Source organism: Carassius carassius, chromosome 47, assembly GCF_963082965.1.
Source record: "Carassius carassius chromosome 47, fCarCar2.1, whole genome shotgun sequence".
NCBI classification, from domain to species: Eukaryota; Metazoa; Chordata; class Actinopteri; order Cypriniformes; family Cyprinidae; genus Carassius; species Carassius carassius.
The window spans coordinates 25556327-25573265 of record NC_081801.1 but is presented as its reverse complement, the minus strand read 5'-3'; the positions used below and the strand labels follow the sequence as shown (position 1 = coordinate 25573265).

Below are 16939 nucleotides of genomic sequence, written 5' to 3'. Positions count from 1 at the left end.
CACAATAAAGTAAATGAGACCTGGCTTAGTTTGTCAAGGTCATTGGTCCTGCACAAGCTCTTTATGAAAATTCCAGTGCAGGGTATTTTAATCAGATTAAAACTTGATTATTGTTCTGTGTGTGTGTGTGTGTGTGTGTGTGTGTGTGTGTCATGGAGGGGGTGACTTTTAATTCACTTCATCTGTGTTAGGAAAATGTTTTGCGTTCAGAAATCAGAAACTCCTTTGGCAACCATTAACCTCAAAATTAATCATTCCAAGTTTTGAATAGCTTGTTTGTGTATCTTTTTTTTTTACGTGACATCGAGAGTTCAGTGGGGGTGAGTTGTGTCAGTCTGCAGAGGAAAGAAGAAATATATATAGATCTATATCAATACTAATATGGGCTTTGCGGATCTTCTGGATGAAGTTGGCGGGTTTGGACGCTTTCAGATGATTCATGTCACTCTTCTGTCCATCCCTGGCCTTCTAATGGCTAGCCAGAATTTGCTCAATAACTTCACTGCTGGAGTACCGGAGCATCACTGTCGCATCCCGAACATCACAGCGTCGCAGAACCAGAGCACCGCGGCGCTGCTGCGCGCCTTCATCCCGCTGGACTCATCCCTCTCTCCGTCCAGATGCTCCAGGTACACGGACGCTCAGTGGCACTTAATCACAGACCAACCGACTCACACAAATGCATCGGACCTGCAGACAGAGGCTTGTGCTGAGGGCTGGACATACGACAAGACTCAATTCATCTCATCCATAGTGTCAGAAGTAAGTCACTTCCATCAGCTCTCTGGACATTTTACAACATTTTAGGTTAAAAATTAGGAAGTGGTGTCCAGATTAAAACTTGATGTGATCTACTTTTTAGAAGAAAATAAAAAATATATTGCATGAATTACTAAATTTTCTAGGTCGAAGGCAAATAAGTGGCACCTTTTAAATGCTTTTTTTTTTTTTTTTTTTTTTTTTTTTTTAAATCAAGTTGAAAACACACATGTGCATGGATTTACAATTCAACCTTTTGCACTTCAGTTTGCAATTAGAATATTAATATAATAATATTAAATAAATGAGAAAATAAAAAATAACAAAGAAGTGAAAATGAACTATCCGAACTTAAAAGGTTTTAAAGAAGACATTTAAAAAAAAAAAAATAGAAAATGTGCTGTACTAAATTGTTTTAGTTTATGAAATAAATATTTTACAGAATGTTTTGGATATAAATCAAAGCCATAAAGACAGCTTTATTTAGCTTATGTTTCAAATATGAAGTTGATATAACAAAAATTTATGTTTCTTTGAGATTTTGTTTATGTGCTATACTAAAAACAGCCACCAGGTGACACGAAAAACTCCAATGATTTTTAAAAAAAAAATACCCCTACATTTTCATTCACAAATGTATAGATTTCTCTCACAATATTACTTCTTACTACTTTCACAAAATATCAATATTGGAACCTTGAGACCTTTCAAATGATACGTGTTTTGTCAAAATCAGGAGAAGTTTTGATCATAAAACACTGCAGTAAATTTTGACAGTTGTCACCGCCCACTAGGGGGAGGAGCCTGCAAAGTGTCTACTATTTCCATAGTAACACAATGATTAATTTCAACAAGGATTTCCCAGGATTAATTTTTAGTGTTTAAGCTTTCAAATCTAATTTAGGATGATCACTTAAACATGATTTTCAAATATTTTATTTTTTAAATATTCCATCTCTTTACAATTATCTGTATTCTCAGTCTGAAAATAGCACACTTCAGCGGCTTTATCAGAGAGGAGCCTGCTAATCTCATCCCATCAATTACACAGGAATATAAAATATAAGCACAGTTTACTTTATTCATTTCATGCATGACAAAAAATACAAAGCGTTACATTTTTTAAATCAGCAAGTCACAAAATGCATTTCATTCTCAAAAACATTTCTGTTCTTTAAGTGTGTGTCCTCCACAAAAAATATTTTATGAACTAACAACAAATTTTCTCAAAGATCATTACTTGTATCCACAAAATGTGTACTCTTATGCGCATGAAACTGAGTTCCGAAACTGAATTAATAATGTGAGTTTTGGTCATCCATCACCTAAGATGAGCGTGAGATGACTCCTTCCTCCTTTTATTTTCATTTTAACAGTGTGGAAAATAAGAAACATGTTTGAGTAAATTGGAGTCTGTCTGCTGACTAGTCTGAATGAGTCCATCCTGAAGAAGAGGGATTTGCAAACTGGCACCTTTCCAGAGTTTTATCTTAAATCAAGGCTAAAGGCTTCTGTTATTGGTGTCCACAGAAACATGATCCTAAGAGAAACTTTTCCACATGTTGCATGAGTTGCCATCCATGTTTTGCAGTAATGCTTTTCTCTTATTTGTCACAGTGGGATTTGGTTTGTACCCTCCGTCCGCTCAAACAGATGAGCCAGACCATTTACATGGGAGGAGTGCTGACGGGGGCCATTATATTTGGAGGCTTATCTGACAGGTAAAGCATAACCTGCTGCCTCCGCTGTCGTTATAACACATAATGTGCTTTTTTGGACAGTAAAAAGATTCAGTAAACTGTGTGTCTGGTTATTCTTCACTAGTACAAATGTGAAGGCAACAAATCAATGATGTACAAGTGCATTTAAACCAAATGCCAGTGTTTAGTTTAGTTTTTTACATTAAAATGCCACAATTTTCCATATCTCAAACTGCACCCACATGGACATTAATGATCTACAAATTGGACTATTAACAATAAGACTGTTAGACTTCAGTCTCAATTGTTCTAGTTGTTGAGTTGGTGCTGTTTTTAGCAGCCAACAGTATAGTTTAGACTGTTTTTATGGATAACCTTTATTTTTTTAGATATGCACGATGATGTGATTCCATTTCTGATTTTCACTGTTGGAAACTAATGAAGCTAAATGACCTTAATATTCAAAACATACATTTTATCAGCTCATACAGAATCAAGCCCAGTGCAATGCTTAACTCTTTGAGCAACACAAACAATTATTCCCACAAACCATTAAACTTAAAGTGTAAGACGGTCTAAACTCTCATTGGCAAATTAAAACTATAAATATAATCAGTAGTAATTAAATAATCCTCAATATTGGCTGCAGTGAAATCAAAGCAATCAGTAAACCAAGCCTAAACATGGACATTTTAAGCAATTTAGAAATCCCAGCCAGGACATGTCCAGTAAATATAGGACATACTCTAATGTACACTTTGGGACAATCTCAAGGGCTCGTGGATCGTTGCATGCAAGGTTAGAACCTGCAGCCTTTAGGAGACCATCTCAGGATGTTTTTCATGTTTCCAACTGAACGCCAAACTGATTGTCAACATACCCATGATTATCTTTTTATTACTGAGAAATGGTTTTGAGAACAAAATCTATACATGGATTTCTAACTGTGATTATCTGCACCACAACCCACCATTCATTCATTCCTTTATTTAATGGGTAACGAAGACATCACAGTACTGTTTTGAAGCAGTGAAGGTGATCTCAGAGTCTGTTCTTTACTCTCTATTCTCCTGTAGGTTTGGGCGAAAGGGCATGTTGATCTGGTCATATTTTCAGCTCGCTGTCTTAGGCACGTTCACGGCTCTCTCTCCGTCTTACGTGGTTTACTGCGTCTTCAGATTCCTGACAGGGATGTCTGTGTCCGGAGTCATTCTCAACGCCGTCTCTCTCAGTGAGTGTCTCTCTTCACTCATTAGAAAGGAACTGATCGGTTTATCCAACATACAATATAAAAAATTATTAACACTGAAAATTAATTTTAATAAACAATTATGTCAATAAATGTCTATACACACAATTCTGTTCAAAAGTTTGAGGTCAGTAAGATTTGGGAAGTCTCTTCTGCTCATCAAGGCTGCGTTTATTTGATCAAAAATACAGAAAACAACTTTAATATTGTAAAATATTATTGCAATTTATAATAATGTTTTTTTATATATACTTTAAAATATCATTTATTTCTGTGATGCTCCGCTGTATTTTCAGCATCATTCCTCCAGTCTTCAGTGTCACATGATCTTCAGAAATCATGAAAATATTATGATTTATTATCAGTGCTGCATTTGCTGCTTAATATTTTTGGGAAACCGTAATACTTTTTCATAATTCTTTAATGAATAAAAAGTTTAAAAGAACAGCATTTATTCAAAATATAAATTTTTCAATATACACTAATGTTCAGTATTTATTTATTTATTTTATTTATTTATTTAAATTAATGCTTTTTTCAGCAAGGATGTATTAAATTGATAAAAATTAGACATTGTTAGAAAATATTTTTATTTTAAATAAATGCTGTTCTTATTTTACTTTATTCACAGAAAATATTATATTTATATTATATTTATTTCCCCAAAAAAATAATATTAAGCAGCAAAAAAAATTCCAACATTGATAATAAATCAGTATATTAATGATTTCTGAAGATCATGTGACACTGAAGACTGGAGGAATGATGCTGAAAATACAGTGGAGCATCACAGAAATAAATGATATTTTAACGTATATTAAAATAGAAACCCATTATTTGAAATGGTAATAATATTTTACATTATTACACTTTTTTCTGCATTTTTGGTTAAATGCATGCAACCTTGATGAACATAATAGTCTTCTAAAAACACGTTAAAAATCTAACGGATTCTAAACTTTTGAACAGCAGTGTATATTATTTTACTTTTAAAAGAAAAAAACTCTGAACTTACCTTCACATTAACAATGTTGTTTTCCTGTTTATTACTGTGAAGCTGCATTTAAACAGTAGTGTCTGCATTATATAAAGTGCTGGATAAATAAATGTACGCTCATGTTTTCTTAGAGGTGGAGTGGATTCCTACTAAGGCTCGGACGCTGGTGGGCACCATCTCATCTTTCTTCTTCACGTTCGGTCAGATGATTCTAGCTGGAGTGGCGTACAGTCTGAAGGACTGGCGCAAAATACACGTGGCCGTCTGTCTCCCTTTCTTTGCCTTCTTCTTCTATAGCTGGTAAGAGATTATTCAAATGCCATATTACTGGTGTACTGTATGCAACTGACCCCAGGTGCATATGATTTGAACAAAGATGTAGAAAGGAAAGAACACTAAATGCAAGATAAAACCAGGCATCTTTTAAAACGAGATGTCTTATGAGTCTTTGGTCTCATTTGAAAGATTGTGTTGATTCTGCATTTCCTAAGGTCTCAATGGCTGTTTAAAACACACATAGATGTATTAGAACTATTGAAATCCTGCACAGACGAATGCAGCACACAATAACATGTCCAGAAATGTCTCCAAAGGTGGTACTCTGAATCTGCTCGCTGGCTGGTGCTGAACGGTCGCTCTGAAGAAGCACTGAAACAACTCCACCGTGTGGCTAAAATCAACGGCAAGCCCGAAATGACAGAGAAGATCACTTTAGAGGTTTCTCATTAGCCTATAGCAACATTTCACATTTCATATACGTGTCATGAAGTCTGTACTGACCTTAAACATTTAACGGTAGCGGACCTCTTCACGTTTAGGTGCTGGAGTCACACATGCAGAAAGAGGTTCAGTCCAGTAAGAGCATTTACACAGTGTTTGATCTCCTAAAAACACCCACCATGAGGAAGATATCTATGTGCCTTATGGTCGTCTGGTGAGAATCGGTTTGACCTGTTTCTGTCTGTACAGTGCAACAAATCTGGATGGTGATTGATTGGTGATAAATATACATTGATCATACCATACTGTAATGCATACTATGATTTAGGTGTTCTGATTCCTAAAATAGTGTCTGTTTTGCTTGCTTTTGCATAAAAATGTTATGCATTTTGTAACATTTCTATGCAGTTAAGAAGTCTTGTATTGTCCCTGCAGCAGAAACACACCACAGAGCCATGATTTCTGTCTGAATCTGAACCAGATTGCAACTACTTGTTTAATTCTCATCTTATTTTCATATGCATGAATGCATTTTATGCCTAATTTTGCCTAATTATGCCTATTATGTGCACATTGTAAATGAATGATGAATTTAGAATAATTCTATAAAACCGAAACTTCTGACTGCTTTAAAGTGAATTAAAGCTGATGCATACTTATAATTAGGAAAATCTTCATTCTTATTTTGTGGGGGGGAAAACTGAATGTGATAGAAATTCTGAATTTTGAACAGGTTTTCGACTAGTTTTGCGTATTATGGTCTGGCCATGGACCTGCAGAAGTTCGGGGTGAACATCTATCTGATGCAGATCATCTTTGGCGCAGTAGATTTTCCGGCTAAACTGGTCGCTCTTCTGATGCTGAGCTTTCTGGGCCGACGCATAACCCAAGGCACATGTCTCCTCATGTCAGCGTCTGTAATATTCGCCAACATTTTTGTTCCTAAAGGTAAGACTATGATGATGTGCTTATTATAAGGCCATCATCATCCACCTAATGCGAAGACACTGACTTTCTAAACAGTAAAAAAGACTGCTTCTATAGAGTAGACTAAATAATAATGTAAATATATGTACAAAAATAAATCATTAATTCCCAAGTAAGAAGATTTGACAAAAAGTAGTGTACTGTCATATGTCATGTGACAACACAAGCCTCTCTCCAATATAACGTGCATCTTTCAGTCGTTTATACTGACTGGTAATGATGCTGTGTGTCATTGCAGACATGCAGATCACAAGGACAGCGCTTGCCGTTATCGGAAAGGGCTTCACGTCGGCGTCCTTTACTTGTGTCTATCTGTTTACTGGAGAGCTTTACCCTACTGTCATCAGGTCAGAATAAACCAACTATACAAGACAAACGTGATAGAATCTGTCTGAAGCAGCTGAAGGTGATTGTTTTGTATTGATCATTAAGCTGTTAGGCCACTATCATCCAAAAGGTGTTAGTATGTGTCTTGTTGCATCATAATACTGTGGTATGTGAATAAAGCAGGCTAATCATTTAGATATTAATCCTAAATATTAGTGCCATGGTATAGTAGACATGTACCTGCAAAGCGGTAATTACAGGGCCAAGCACACCACTGGCCACACCTTTGATTAAATATAGCATTCTGATGATGATTTATGCAAAGTGCTTGTAAAAAAAAATAATAATAATAATCGACTTTTGACTAATTGATATGGTATTGGTAGATAATGGTTATGGCACCTATGGATGGTTCAGGAGGTATAAAAAGTATGCTTTTATTGATTCATAATGGTGGACAGGCATTATGTTATGATGACTCCAACAAGACCAGTCTCAGGAAAATATATTAACAATACATCAGGTGACAAAGTTTGGTAGTCAAAAAAGAATCAGACTTCCCCATTTACCTGAAATAACCATGATTTTAACGGGAAAAAACTGTCAAAATGCCACAGTACAAATCTGTTAAATGGTTGACGGTAAGTTCCTGTAAAATTTACAGGGAAAAAATGTAAACTGACATTCCCAGAATTCTCTGCGTTGCATTTCAAATTTTGTTTGAATTTGATGTTTTTTTTTCTCTTTGAAATAACTAAGTTTCTTCTTATTTTTTTCTTATCTGTTAGGGTTGTATGTTCCATATAATGTTGTTAAATGAATGTTTATTGCATATTTCAGTTTTTCAGAGTCTGACCATGATGGTGTTTAGTGTTTGTGTGAATGACACTGTTCTATATATCGTATTATTTAAAAGCTGCTTGTGATGAGCTTTGGTTCATTATGTGACTTTCTCATCACCAACTGCTTTTGTTGGTTATCAGTGTATTACAAAGGTACAAAACAGATTTCAGTATTTCAATAGGTTGGTATATTAACATTATATCAGTTGATGAAATTATGGTATTTACAGGTAACTATACATTTAAGTTAAAACCTAAAGCGTTGTTACCGTATTTATTACTGTAGAATTCGCGGCTACCAGTTTTAAATGTCGTAAATAGTGTTCAGTTTCTTGCACAGACCGATCATTTCACTCCATAAGACCTCGATATATCATCAGTAGTCACAGGGATTCATTTTGGTTTCCTTGTGCATTTTGTGAATAAAGGCCTCCTGAAGCGAAGCGATGCATTTGTGTAAGAAAATGATCCATATTTAAAACTGTATAAATCATGATCTTTAACAGACAGTTGCTGGTAGCCATTGACTTTCATGGTATGGTGGGGGGGGGCATACAGTGGAAGTCTTTGGAAACCAGAAACTATTTAATTATCATTCTTCAAACTATCTTCTTTTGTGTTCAACTGAATAAAGAAACTCAACTTAAAAGCATTCATATGTCGCTTCATGACACCTAATTCATTAACTAATATCAATAAATGGAATCGTATTATAAAGTGGTATCAGAAATAAAACACAACAGAGAGAGGAATACATGTTACTGTACAAGGTAGCTTAATATGTTTAATGATAATACAAAGTGGCACCATCCATTAGAGATATTGTACTTTGCATACATAAGTAGAGAATAGCAATGCTCACTTTTACATGAGTAGGGTAAGAGTTTACATGTTTGCTCCACAGACAGACTGGCATGGGCTTTGCCTCCACGATGGCCAGAATCGGATCCATGGCCGCTCCTGCAGTCCTGATCCTGGATGAGATCCTGCCGGCTCTGCCTAGCATTGTATACGGAGGATCCGCTGTGCTCGCTGGTTTAATAGCCTTTTTGCTTCCAGAAACCCTCAACATTCCTCTGCCTGATACCATTGAGGATGTAGAGGAGAAAAGGTAAAGTCTCAGAGCTGAATCATTGTGATTGGCTTTCTGTTTCACCATCAGTTTACTGTACATTTCACTCTAACAGGGAAAAGAAAAGTCAAGGTCTTAAAGAACAGGCACAGAGAGAGTCAGTGGCCTTACAGGACATCAAGCAGAGTGGAGGAACATGTGAAGAGAGCAAGTGCTCTGGGCTTCATCCACTGTCCGAGACTTCAGCTCACTTAAAGTGATAATTAATGCAAACTGAGACAAACATTCAAGGCGGTCTCGGTCTAGATCAACAAAACTGGACGGATTCGTTTGCTTCTTCATTGGAACAGGTTTGGAGAAATGTAGCATTGCATCAGTGTCTCATCAACGGATGCTCTGAAGTGAATGGGTGCCGTCAGAATGAGAGACAAACTGCTGATAAATACATCACAATAATCCACAGCACTCCAGTCCATCAGTGAACATCTGGAGAAGACAAAAGCTGAAACACATCCAGCATTAAGATGCTTTTAACTCAAACACATAGAGTCTATAATCCATAATAACACTTCCTCCAGTGAAAAAGTGCATCTGCTGTTGTCTCTCACATCAAAATCCAGACACAAATTTGTTCAGAGCTGTTTAAACGCTGCTTGATCTGTGCAGATTTCTCCCCTGATTCAGACCAGAACACTTTTCACTGAGGAAGTGTTATAATTGACTCATATTTGAGTTAAAAGCATCTTAATACTGGATGTGTTTCAGCTTTTGTCTTCTCCAGATGTTCACTGATGGACTGGAGTGCTGTGGATTATTGTGATCAGCTATCAGCTGTTTGGACTCTCATTCTGACGGCACCCATTCACTGCAGAGCATCCATTGATGAAACACTGATGCAATGCTATATTTCTACAAACCTGATGAAGAAACAAACTCGTCCTGATCTGGGATGACCTGAGGGAGGAGTAAACGTCTAGTAAATTTTCATTTTTGGGTGAACTATTCTTTTAATCTCCACATGCAGTGTGAGAAACAGACTAAAATGTAAGTCATTATTCACCTGATAATCTTGAATTTTTGTCTTTCATGATGTTGATGAAAACTCACTAGGCATTTAATGCATGATTGCAGGGATTGATCTCATTTAAATGTTTCTTTATGTTATTACAAAGTATACAGTACAATGCAATTATGATAATTGATGTATGATTATTTAAACCCACAGTAATGAAGGTTCTTAATAATGTGAAACTTAAATTTATTGCATCTGATTTTATTGTAACTTTTTTGTATCCGAAATGCAACAAACTGTTAAATGTTTTTTGTTACATTTTCTTAACAAAAAGGCAACTTTTTTCAAGTTTATTTCACTAACATTAGCTAATGCATTAGCTTTCATAAACCTGACGATTCTTTACAGCATGTAATATGTAGTTACGTGTTTATTGTGAGTTCATGACACCAAATGCATTAGATAAAGTTAATATAATAAACCATATTCAACATGTTACACATTGTAATCAAAACACTCTACAACTAGAAATTAAAATGGACACACTACTTTCAAAACTATCAAAACACAAATTTTCCTTGTTTACTTTTACTGGACTCGCTAAACGAGACACGACTGAAATGAAACCAATTATGCTGATGGTTGTTGTTTCTCGATAAATTAAGTTGCAAAATCTTTATCTGTGTGTGACAGAGCGCTATGGAAAAAGAGATGAGGGCTGATAAACGAAAAATGAGGATGTTTTGAGTTGTAACAGCAACACTTTTTGCCCCTGACATGAATTTACAGCTTTTAGATAAATTACAGATTTCAAAACAACTTTCATTTGCAACTAGTAACAATTATGGGCAAGTGAGAAATAGATATAGCACGATATATATATATATATATATATATATATATATATATATATATATTAGTTATTAAAATCAAGCGTTGTCCGCCACTATAGCATAATATGGTAACACTTTAGGGAATATTAAACTCCTAATTAGCTGTTTATTACTAGTTAGTAAGGTAGTTGTTAGTGTAGGTATGTGGTGGATTTAGAATAAAATAATGCAGAATAAGACATTAATATGTGCTTTATAAGTACTAATAAACGGCCAGTATTTTAGTAATATGCATGCTAATAAGCAACTAGTTAATAGTGTTACCCATAACATTTTAGAGCAATTTGAACTAAAAGTGGAAACACACTTGGGCTCTTTAATGTCCCTGTATCAGCTGTTCAGCTTCAGTTTGCTGGTAGGATGGGCTAATGTCATTCAGCTCTTGTCTAGTAAGTTTAAGTTCACCTGATGAACAAAACCAATACAGTCTGTGCGCGTGTGAGTGGAGAAACCGGTCAGACAAAACACGCCGCTTTGACTTCATTCTCCAAAAGGAACATCACCAAGGTAAGATCCGTAGTCTTTCATATGCACATGCTCTTTAAATTATTTTATTATGACGTTCTTTCATACACTGAATGAAAACATGAATACAAACCACTGGAACATTAGTTATTTTCTAAACCAAGAGTCAAATCTTCAGTAGTTTAGATTGCAGCCAACTATAAACTATTGATTATTAGGTACAGTATCTTTACTGTATCTGAACTGATTTTAGTAGTAGACTAGCAATAGTAATAGCACAATGAAGTCTATACAGAACAAATCTGGAAAGGTCCAGATGAATTATAGACTATTGGTGGCGTAGTGGTTTAACAGTTTAAAATTATAAGATCCTAAAAATTTTACAATTTGTGATTGCATTGCTTTCGAATTGAATTGTTGCTTGCTGTTTATTTTACTTGTATTTTCTAATAAGGTGCAGTTTCATACAGTGGTTATAAAAGGATGGCATTTAGAGATACACTCGCACTGTTCATGCGTAAAACCGCATTAAATAATGGGATAAAAAAACTGGAGTTTATCAGAAGACTGGCTTGAGATTGAATAAAATGTCCATTTAAATTTTATGATATGTTTCCCATAAATCCTATGTCTACATTGAACAAGTGTTAGTTTCTGTTTAGTAACGTGACAGATGCATGGAGATTAGGACAGAAACATCCCATTTCTGATCTAGACTGTTGCCAAAGGGTTAGGCTCTGAATGACCCTTTAATGGTTTTCCCTTTTGACCTAAAAAGTCATTGTGTTGATGAGTGGAAACAATTCTCAGCTGAATACATCATGTTTCTATGCAACTCAAAGGCAGTGAATTCTGGTTAATCTTGATGTTGTTTACATTCTTGACGTTGCTAACATAACTTGTGCATTATACCTTATTGGCTGCAGATGTCTGATCCCCCTGAGATCTTACCTGTGCCGAAGCCTCGATCGAGGTATTTAAGTGGAGCAGGTGTGGGTCAGCCGTCATCCAGTGAAAGGTGAGCACATGTTGTTCATCTGTTGTCTGATCTAATCACAAAACAAGTAGCCTTCAATACACACAGACAGACATTTAAAGGAACAAAGGATTTGGATTTTCTAACAGGAGCTGGTTACTTGATCCCATCTAATATGAACACTGTTTCAACCTTTTATTATTTGTATTCAATACACTTACTGTGCTCAAATATCTTTCAGATATGGTCTGTTGTCTTGTCCAGATTTTAAGGCTGTTACACAAACGACATCTGAAGGTACTTTTACTGTCTTCTTTGCAAAAACATTAATATCAGTCATATATTTATCCATGTATCTGTCTTTTTAATCCAGAATCCAGTTATTTCTCTTCTATATAGGAAAATCCTATATAGGAGTTTCAAATTATTCACACTTTTTTGTCTCCTAATAAAAGTTTGAAATGAGACACACATAAAACCACAATATCAATATTAAATCAATTGAAATATAAAGCCATAAAATGTGACATTTACATTTGCATCAAAACTTTTATCCAAATAAGGGACATTTCAAACAATTTATCATAAGAGCTGACATTATTTGTAACAATGCAAAATTAGATTAGCACATAACTTAAAAATGAAATGCAAAAGATTAGCGAAATATAGAGAAATTATAGAAGTGGACTTTTATGGCTGTGCGGTTTGTTATTTGGATAAGTAAAGAGAATCAGCTTCATCCTATTGTGCATTAATTGCCCAGCACGACTTTGCTATATTTGACTATATTTAACATCTTTACTTCATTTAACATGGTGATCACAGGCTGCATTATTTGATTATTAATAGAATTGAAGCCTGATAGTTTATTTAAGGACATTGATCACTGCTTTAGTGATATTGTCATATTAAAACATAAGGCAGGAGGCATTTATATCAAGCTAAAACAAGAACTCTCAAATAGAGTTGAGATTTGTGGAGCACTTAAAATATGAATAAAAATGCTCATAGTGTAATTTCAATTTTGTTCATATTGCGTCCCATTTATCTCAGAAATCAAAAGGGTTCAATCATACATGTACTTTCTGAAATGTCCATGTTAAAGTTTTAAGCTTAGACCAAAGTATGTTCATTGACGTGCCACTTGCGTCTGCTGAAGTAATGATAACCGGCAGATAGTGACTGAATTCAAGAGGACTCTTTCTGGTTTCTGAGATAATTTACAGAATTTTATCCCTGCAGTAGATACTGATACTGTATTCTGTGCCTTGCGTAAAAGTTGGGTGTTCACTTACACAAACAAGGTATTTTGGTTTCACTTTTAATGTTTTTTTCTTTCTCTTTAAAGAAATAAAGTCCGGGTTTTTTTTTATCTGCACTTTTGTTTCATTTTAGACTATAAGGCAATAAAAAGTGAAGAGATTTCTGTTCATATTCACAGAGTGACCACTATCGATAAATATTTGATGTACACAAAATCACGAAACATTCAGCCACAAATGAAAACGCATATTTACTATATTTTTTTAAATAGTACTTTATTACAAAATTTTTTTTTTTATATATACTAAAGTGCTGAATGTACTGTTTTCAAACACTTAACTGCATGTTATTTACAATTAAATGAAAATGTATAGTTTACATTTATATATATATACTCACTTAAAAAAGTTGGGTTAAAAACGACCCAACAGCTAACCCAATGGTGGGTTGATATAGCACCGACCTATTGTTGGGTTATTTTAACCCAATAAATTAGGTAACTAGTTTTACCCAATAAATTGGGTTACAAAGAACTAATCTGTTGGGTTATTTGGCCAAAATGATGCTTTAACCAACCTAGTAATAATATTATTATTACTATTATTGCCATGTAAATAAATAACTCACAACTTAAGTAATATTAACAATGCTTTATTTACATTCAATTAGACATTACATTCAAAAGTTATTGTTGCAATTGTTTTAATGTATCTCCTAATGAAATTGTTTCAATAAAAGTCTCATAAGGCGACGGTGTGTTGAGGGAACACCTCAGGCACAGAATATTAATGTTAAATTAATTAATTAATTTACAATTATGTTTTAAGTTCTAAGAAGCATGGAACACAAAAAAACAAACAAACAGTTGTAAACAATAGAAATTGTAAACATTTTCATTAAGTTATTGTTGCAATTGCTTTAGTTTACTACCTTAAGGTAAGAAATTCTTTCAATAAATAAATAAATAAAATAAAAGTAATGTAATTATAAACTGCCTCATAAGGCAACAGTGTGTTGATGGAACACCTCCAGGCACAGAATATTAATGCTCAAATGAATTTATTTACAATTTTGTTTTAAGTTCTAAGAAGCATGGAATACAAAAACACAAATAAACAAAAAAAACAAACCAAAGCAAAGCCTGTCCAGCTTATCCAATTATAAACTGCCTAAGTAGGCGACAGTGAGTTGATGGAACTCCCCCTGGCACAGAATATATTGTGTGTTGTAGAAACTGCCAAACAGCTGCAGCAGGCTTTGGATACTCAATGTCTAAAACATAAAATAATTTAAAGCATGTATCCACAGCTTGTAAAAGGCTGTCTTGCTCAAGTGCCATTCCTCCCACAACGACGAAGGCTTGTGAGCAGTTGAATTTATCCCCAAGCTGTAGGACATGAGGGAATTGCCTCCGTTGCTCCTCCTCCTCCAAATACTGAATGATGTTTGTTCCCACCTTTAAACATAATTTTTTAATTGTAAATATGCACACATGGATCAAATATTACCCAAAATGTGTTGTCATAAATGATGTACCTACAGGCTGTAAATCAACAAATGCTTGTTTTGCCTCCTGGTAAGAGGGCCGAACCATCTTGCAGCCCATTTTGTATGGCAATGGAGGAAGAATAGCTGGCAGGGTTTTTAAAGCAACATCTCCAAGAGTGTCTTTACATAAAACAGAAAGAACAATGGATTAATCTTTAAACAAGTGCATTATATTATAGACAAAATATTATAAATTGACATGAAAGTAGCATTTTCTCACCAGAAGAAATGTTTGAAGTCTGAACAGGAAGAAGATCCAAGGCTCTCTTCTCGGTCTTGCAATATGAAAGGATTCGTTGAGATGCATGTCCCCAAATTTCAAAAAGTTTATCTTTGGCATGTGGGTATAAAATACCAAAGTCCTGAGCAATCTAAAAGTTAATAAAGAAAAAGATAAGTTAAAATCACACCAACATCTCATATGGTGCAGTAACAATGAAAGTATGGACATTTGTTTTTCAATATCAAAAAATTAAGCTAAGTGAATCAAATCAAGTGGGATTCATTTTTTTTAGGGCAGGACACAGTGATTTTTTTACAATGTCCAAGCAAATAAATGAATTGTTTAGGTTAGTATTAATTGTTTATTAAAACTAATGCGAATTTCATTTTCTTATTATAGATTTAACATTTCTTTACCATTCCGGGGGTGTCCAGAAGTCTTGGATACTCTTGCGTGATCTCTATTAAAGATTTAGACCCGTTCTCTCTTATCCACTGTGCCCTGTAGATAGCTGTTCCTCTCATAAATTCCTCAACTTGACTCACTGGTTGTTTATTCTTTTTCAGCCACTCTGTCATTTTGTTATTGTCTACCTCACTGACTTGTGAATCTGCATGAATCAAACAGCATCAGAGTGATTAGAGAACTCCCGTCAATTTTAACATTGAGCTCATTTTTTTTGTCAATTTGGAGTGCTGTCAATACAGAGAAGAACAACAAAAATCGGTGTTGCCTACACAGTGTTATCCTCTTTTTAAAATTTTCACCCTGTTGACTTCAGTGGGGCAATATTTAAACCTGCTTTTAGCCTCTTAACATCCTTGATGTGTCATTACAAGTGCACAGGTCATGTGAGTGATTCCTTCAGAGTGAACCTAGGATTTAGTTACCTAGGATCACGCGCGTGAACTTGCCAATCGACTACTTTGGCTTTGGCTAAGAGGCTAAAAGCAGGTTTAAAACTTGCCCTATTGAAGTCAGCAGGGTGCAAATTTTAAAAAGATGATAACACGGTGTAGGCAACACTGAATTTTGTCGTTGTTCTCTGTACTGACAGCACTCCAAATTTACAAAAAGAGTTCTCCTTTAATATCTCAACAACCTAAAGCAATGTTTGAAGAATGTTAACAGGCCGATGTAACAGTTACTACTGAAATTTCCAAATTAGGAGAATTATTTAGATAGTTTCACATTAAACTGCTTTGATCATAGCACAATTTGGATTTAAGGAATAAAAAAGGAATAAGTAAGAAAGTAGAAAGAAGAACGTCAATAAGGTTTCAGCACCTTTGGTTACATTTTTCTTTTACCTGGCAATAAAGTAATCCTCTCAGTCACAGTAGCTCGGCGCACATCTGTGGTTTTTGACCTCTGTCTAGATGTTGCACTGTGCCTGTTAAGGCGTTTCCTGATATTACGGAGTCGTTCCTCCAAAAACCCTGAGGCCGGATGGCGGTATCGCCCTGGTGTATACCATACCTCCTAAAACATCAACACAAATGTGAAATGGATAGTTTTTCCCAAAAATATCTAAAAAATGTCTTGAGTTTTTAAAATAGTATAATTCTTTGTAAAGGTGAGTGTAGTTCTGATAAACTTGGGATCAGCATACTCACATATCCACTGCCCTCTGAATCTCTAAGGCATGGAAATTGTGTGACCAGGGTCAGAGCTAACTCTTTCTTTCGGTCTGGTGATGGACTTAGTGGTAGAAGGATTGTACAGATATTGGGTTACTAATGAGTAAATTGAATTGACAGCTTATGATTGAATTACTTTATGTAAAGTAGAACAATGAATAAAACATTACTTACTATTCCCCAAACTTCTCCATTAAATGGGACACCAAAATGCGAACCATTTTCCTTCGGTCTTCAAGACATAAGTTGTGGTTTTGTTCCAAATT

General features: G+C 34.9%; 1 protein-coding gene across 1 annotated transcript; it reads left to right on the top strand.

Moving 5' to 3' along the window:
• Positions 1 to 219: 219 nt before the first annotated feature.
• On the top strand, positions 220 to 9097 carry oatx (organic anion transporter X). Its single transcript, XM_059542040.1, has 10 exons — positions 220 to 762; positions 2377 to 2480; positions 3536 to 3690; positions 4837 to 5005; positions 5299 to 5422; positions 5524 to 5639; positions 6159 to 6373; positions 6651 to 6759; positions 8486 to 8692; positions 8769 to 9097. Exons 1-10 carry the CDS (start codon positions 382 to 384, stop codon positions 8911 to 8913), a joined length of 1725 nt encoding a protein of 574 aa, XP_059398023.1. The 5' UTR covers positions 220 to 381; the 3' UTR covers positions 8914 to 9097.
• Positions 9098 to 16939: the final 7842 nt, after the last annotated feature.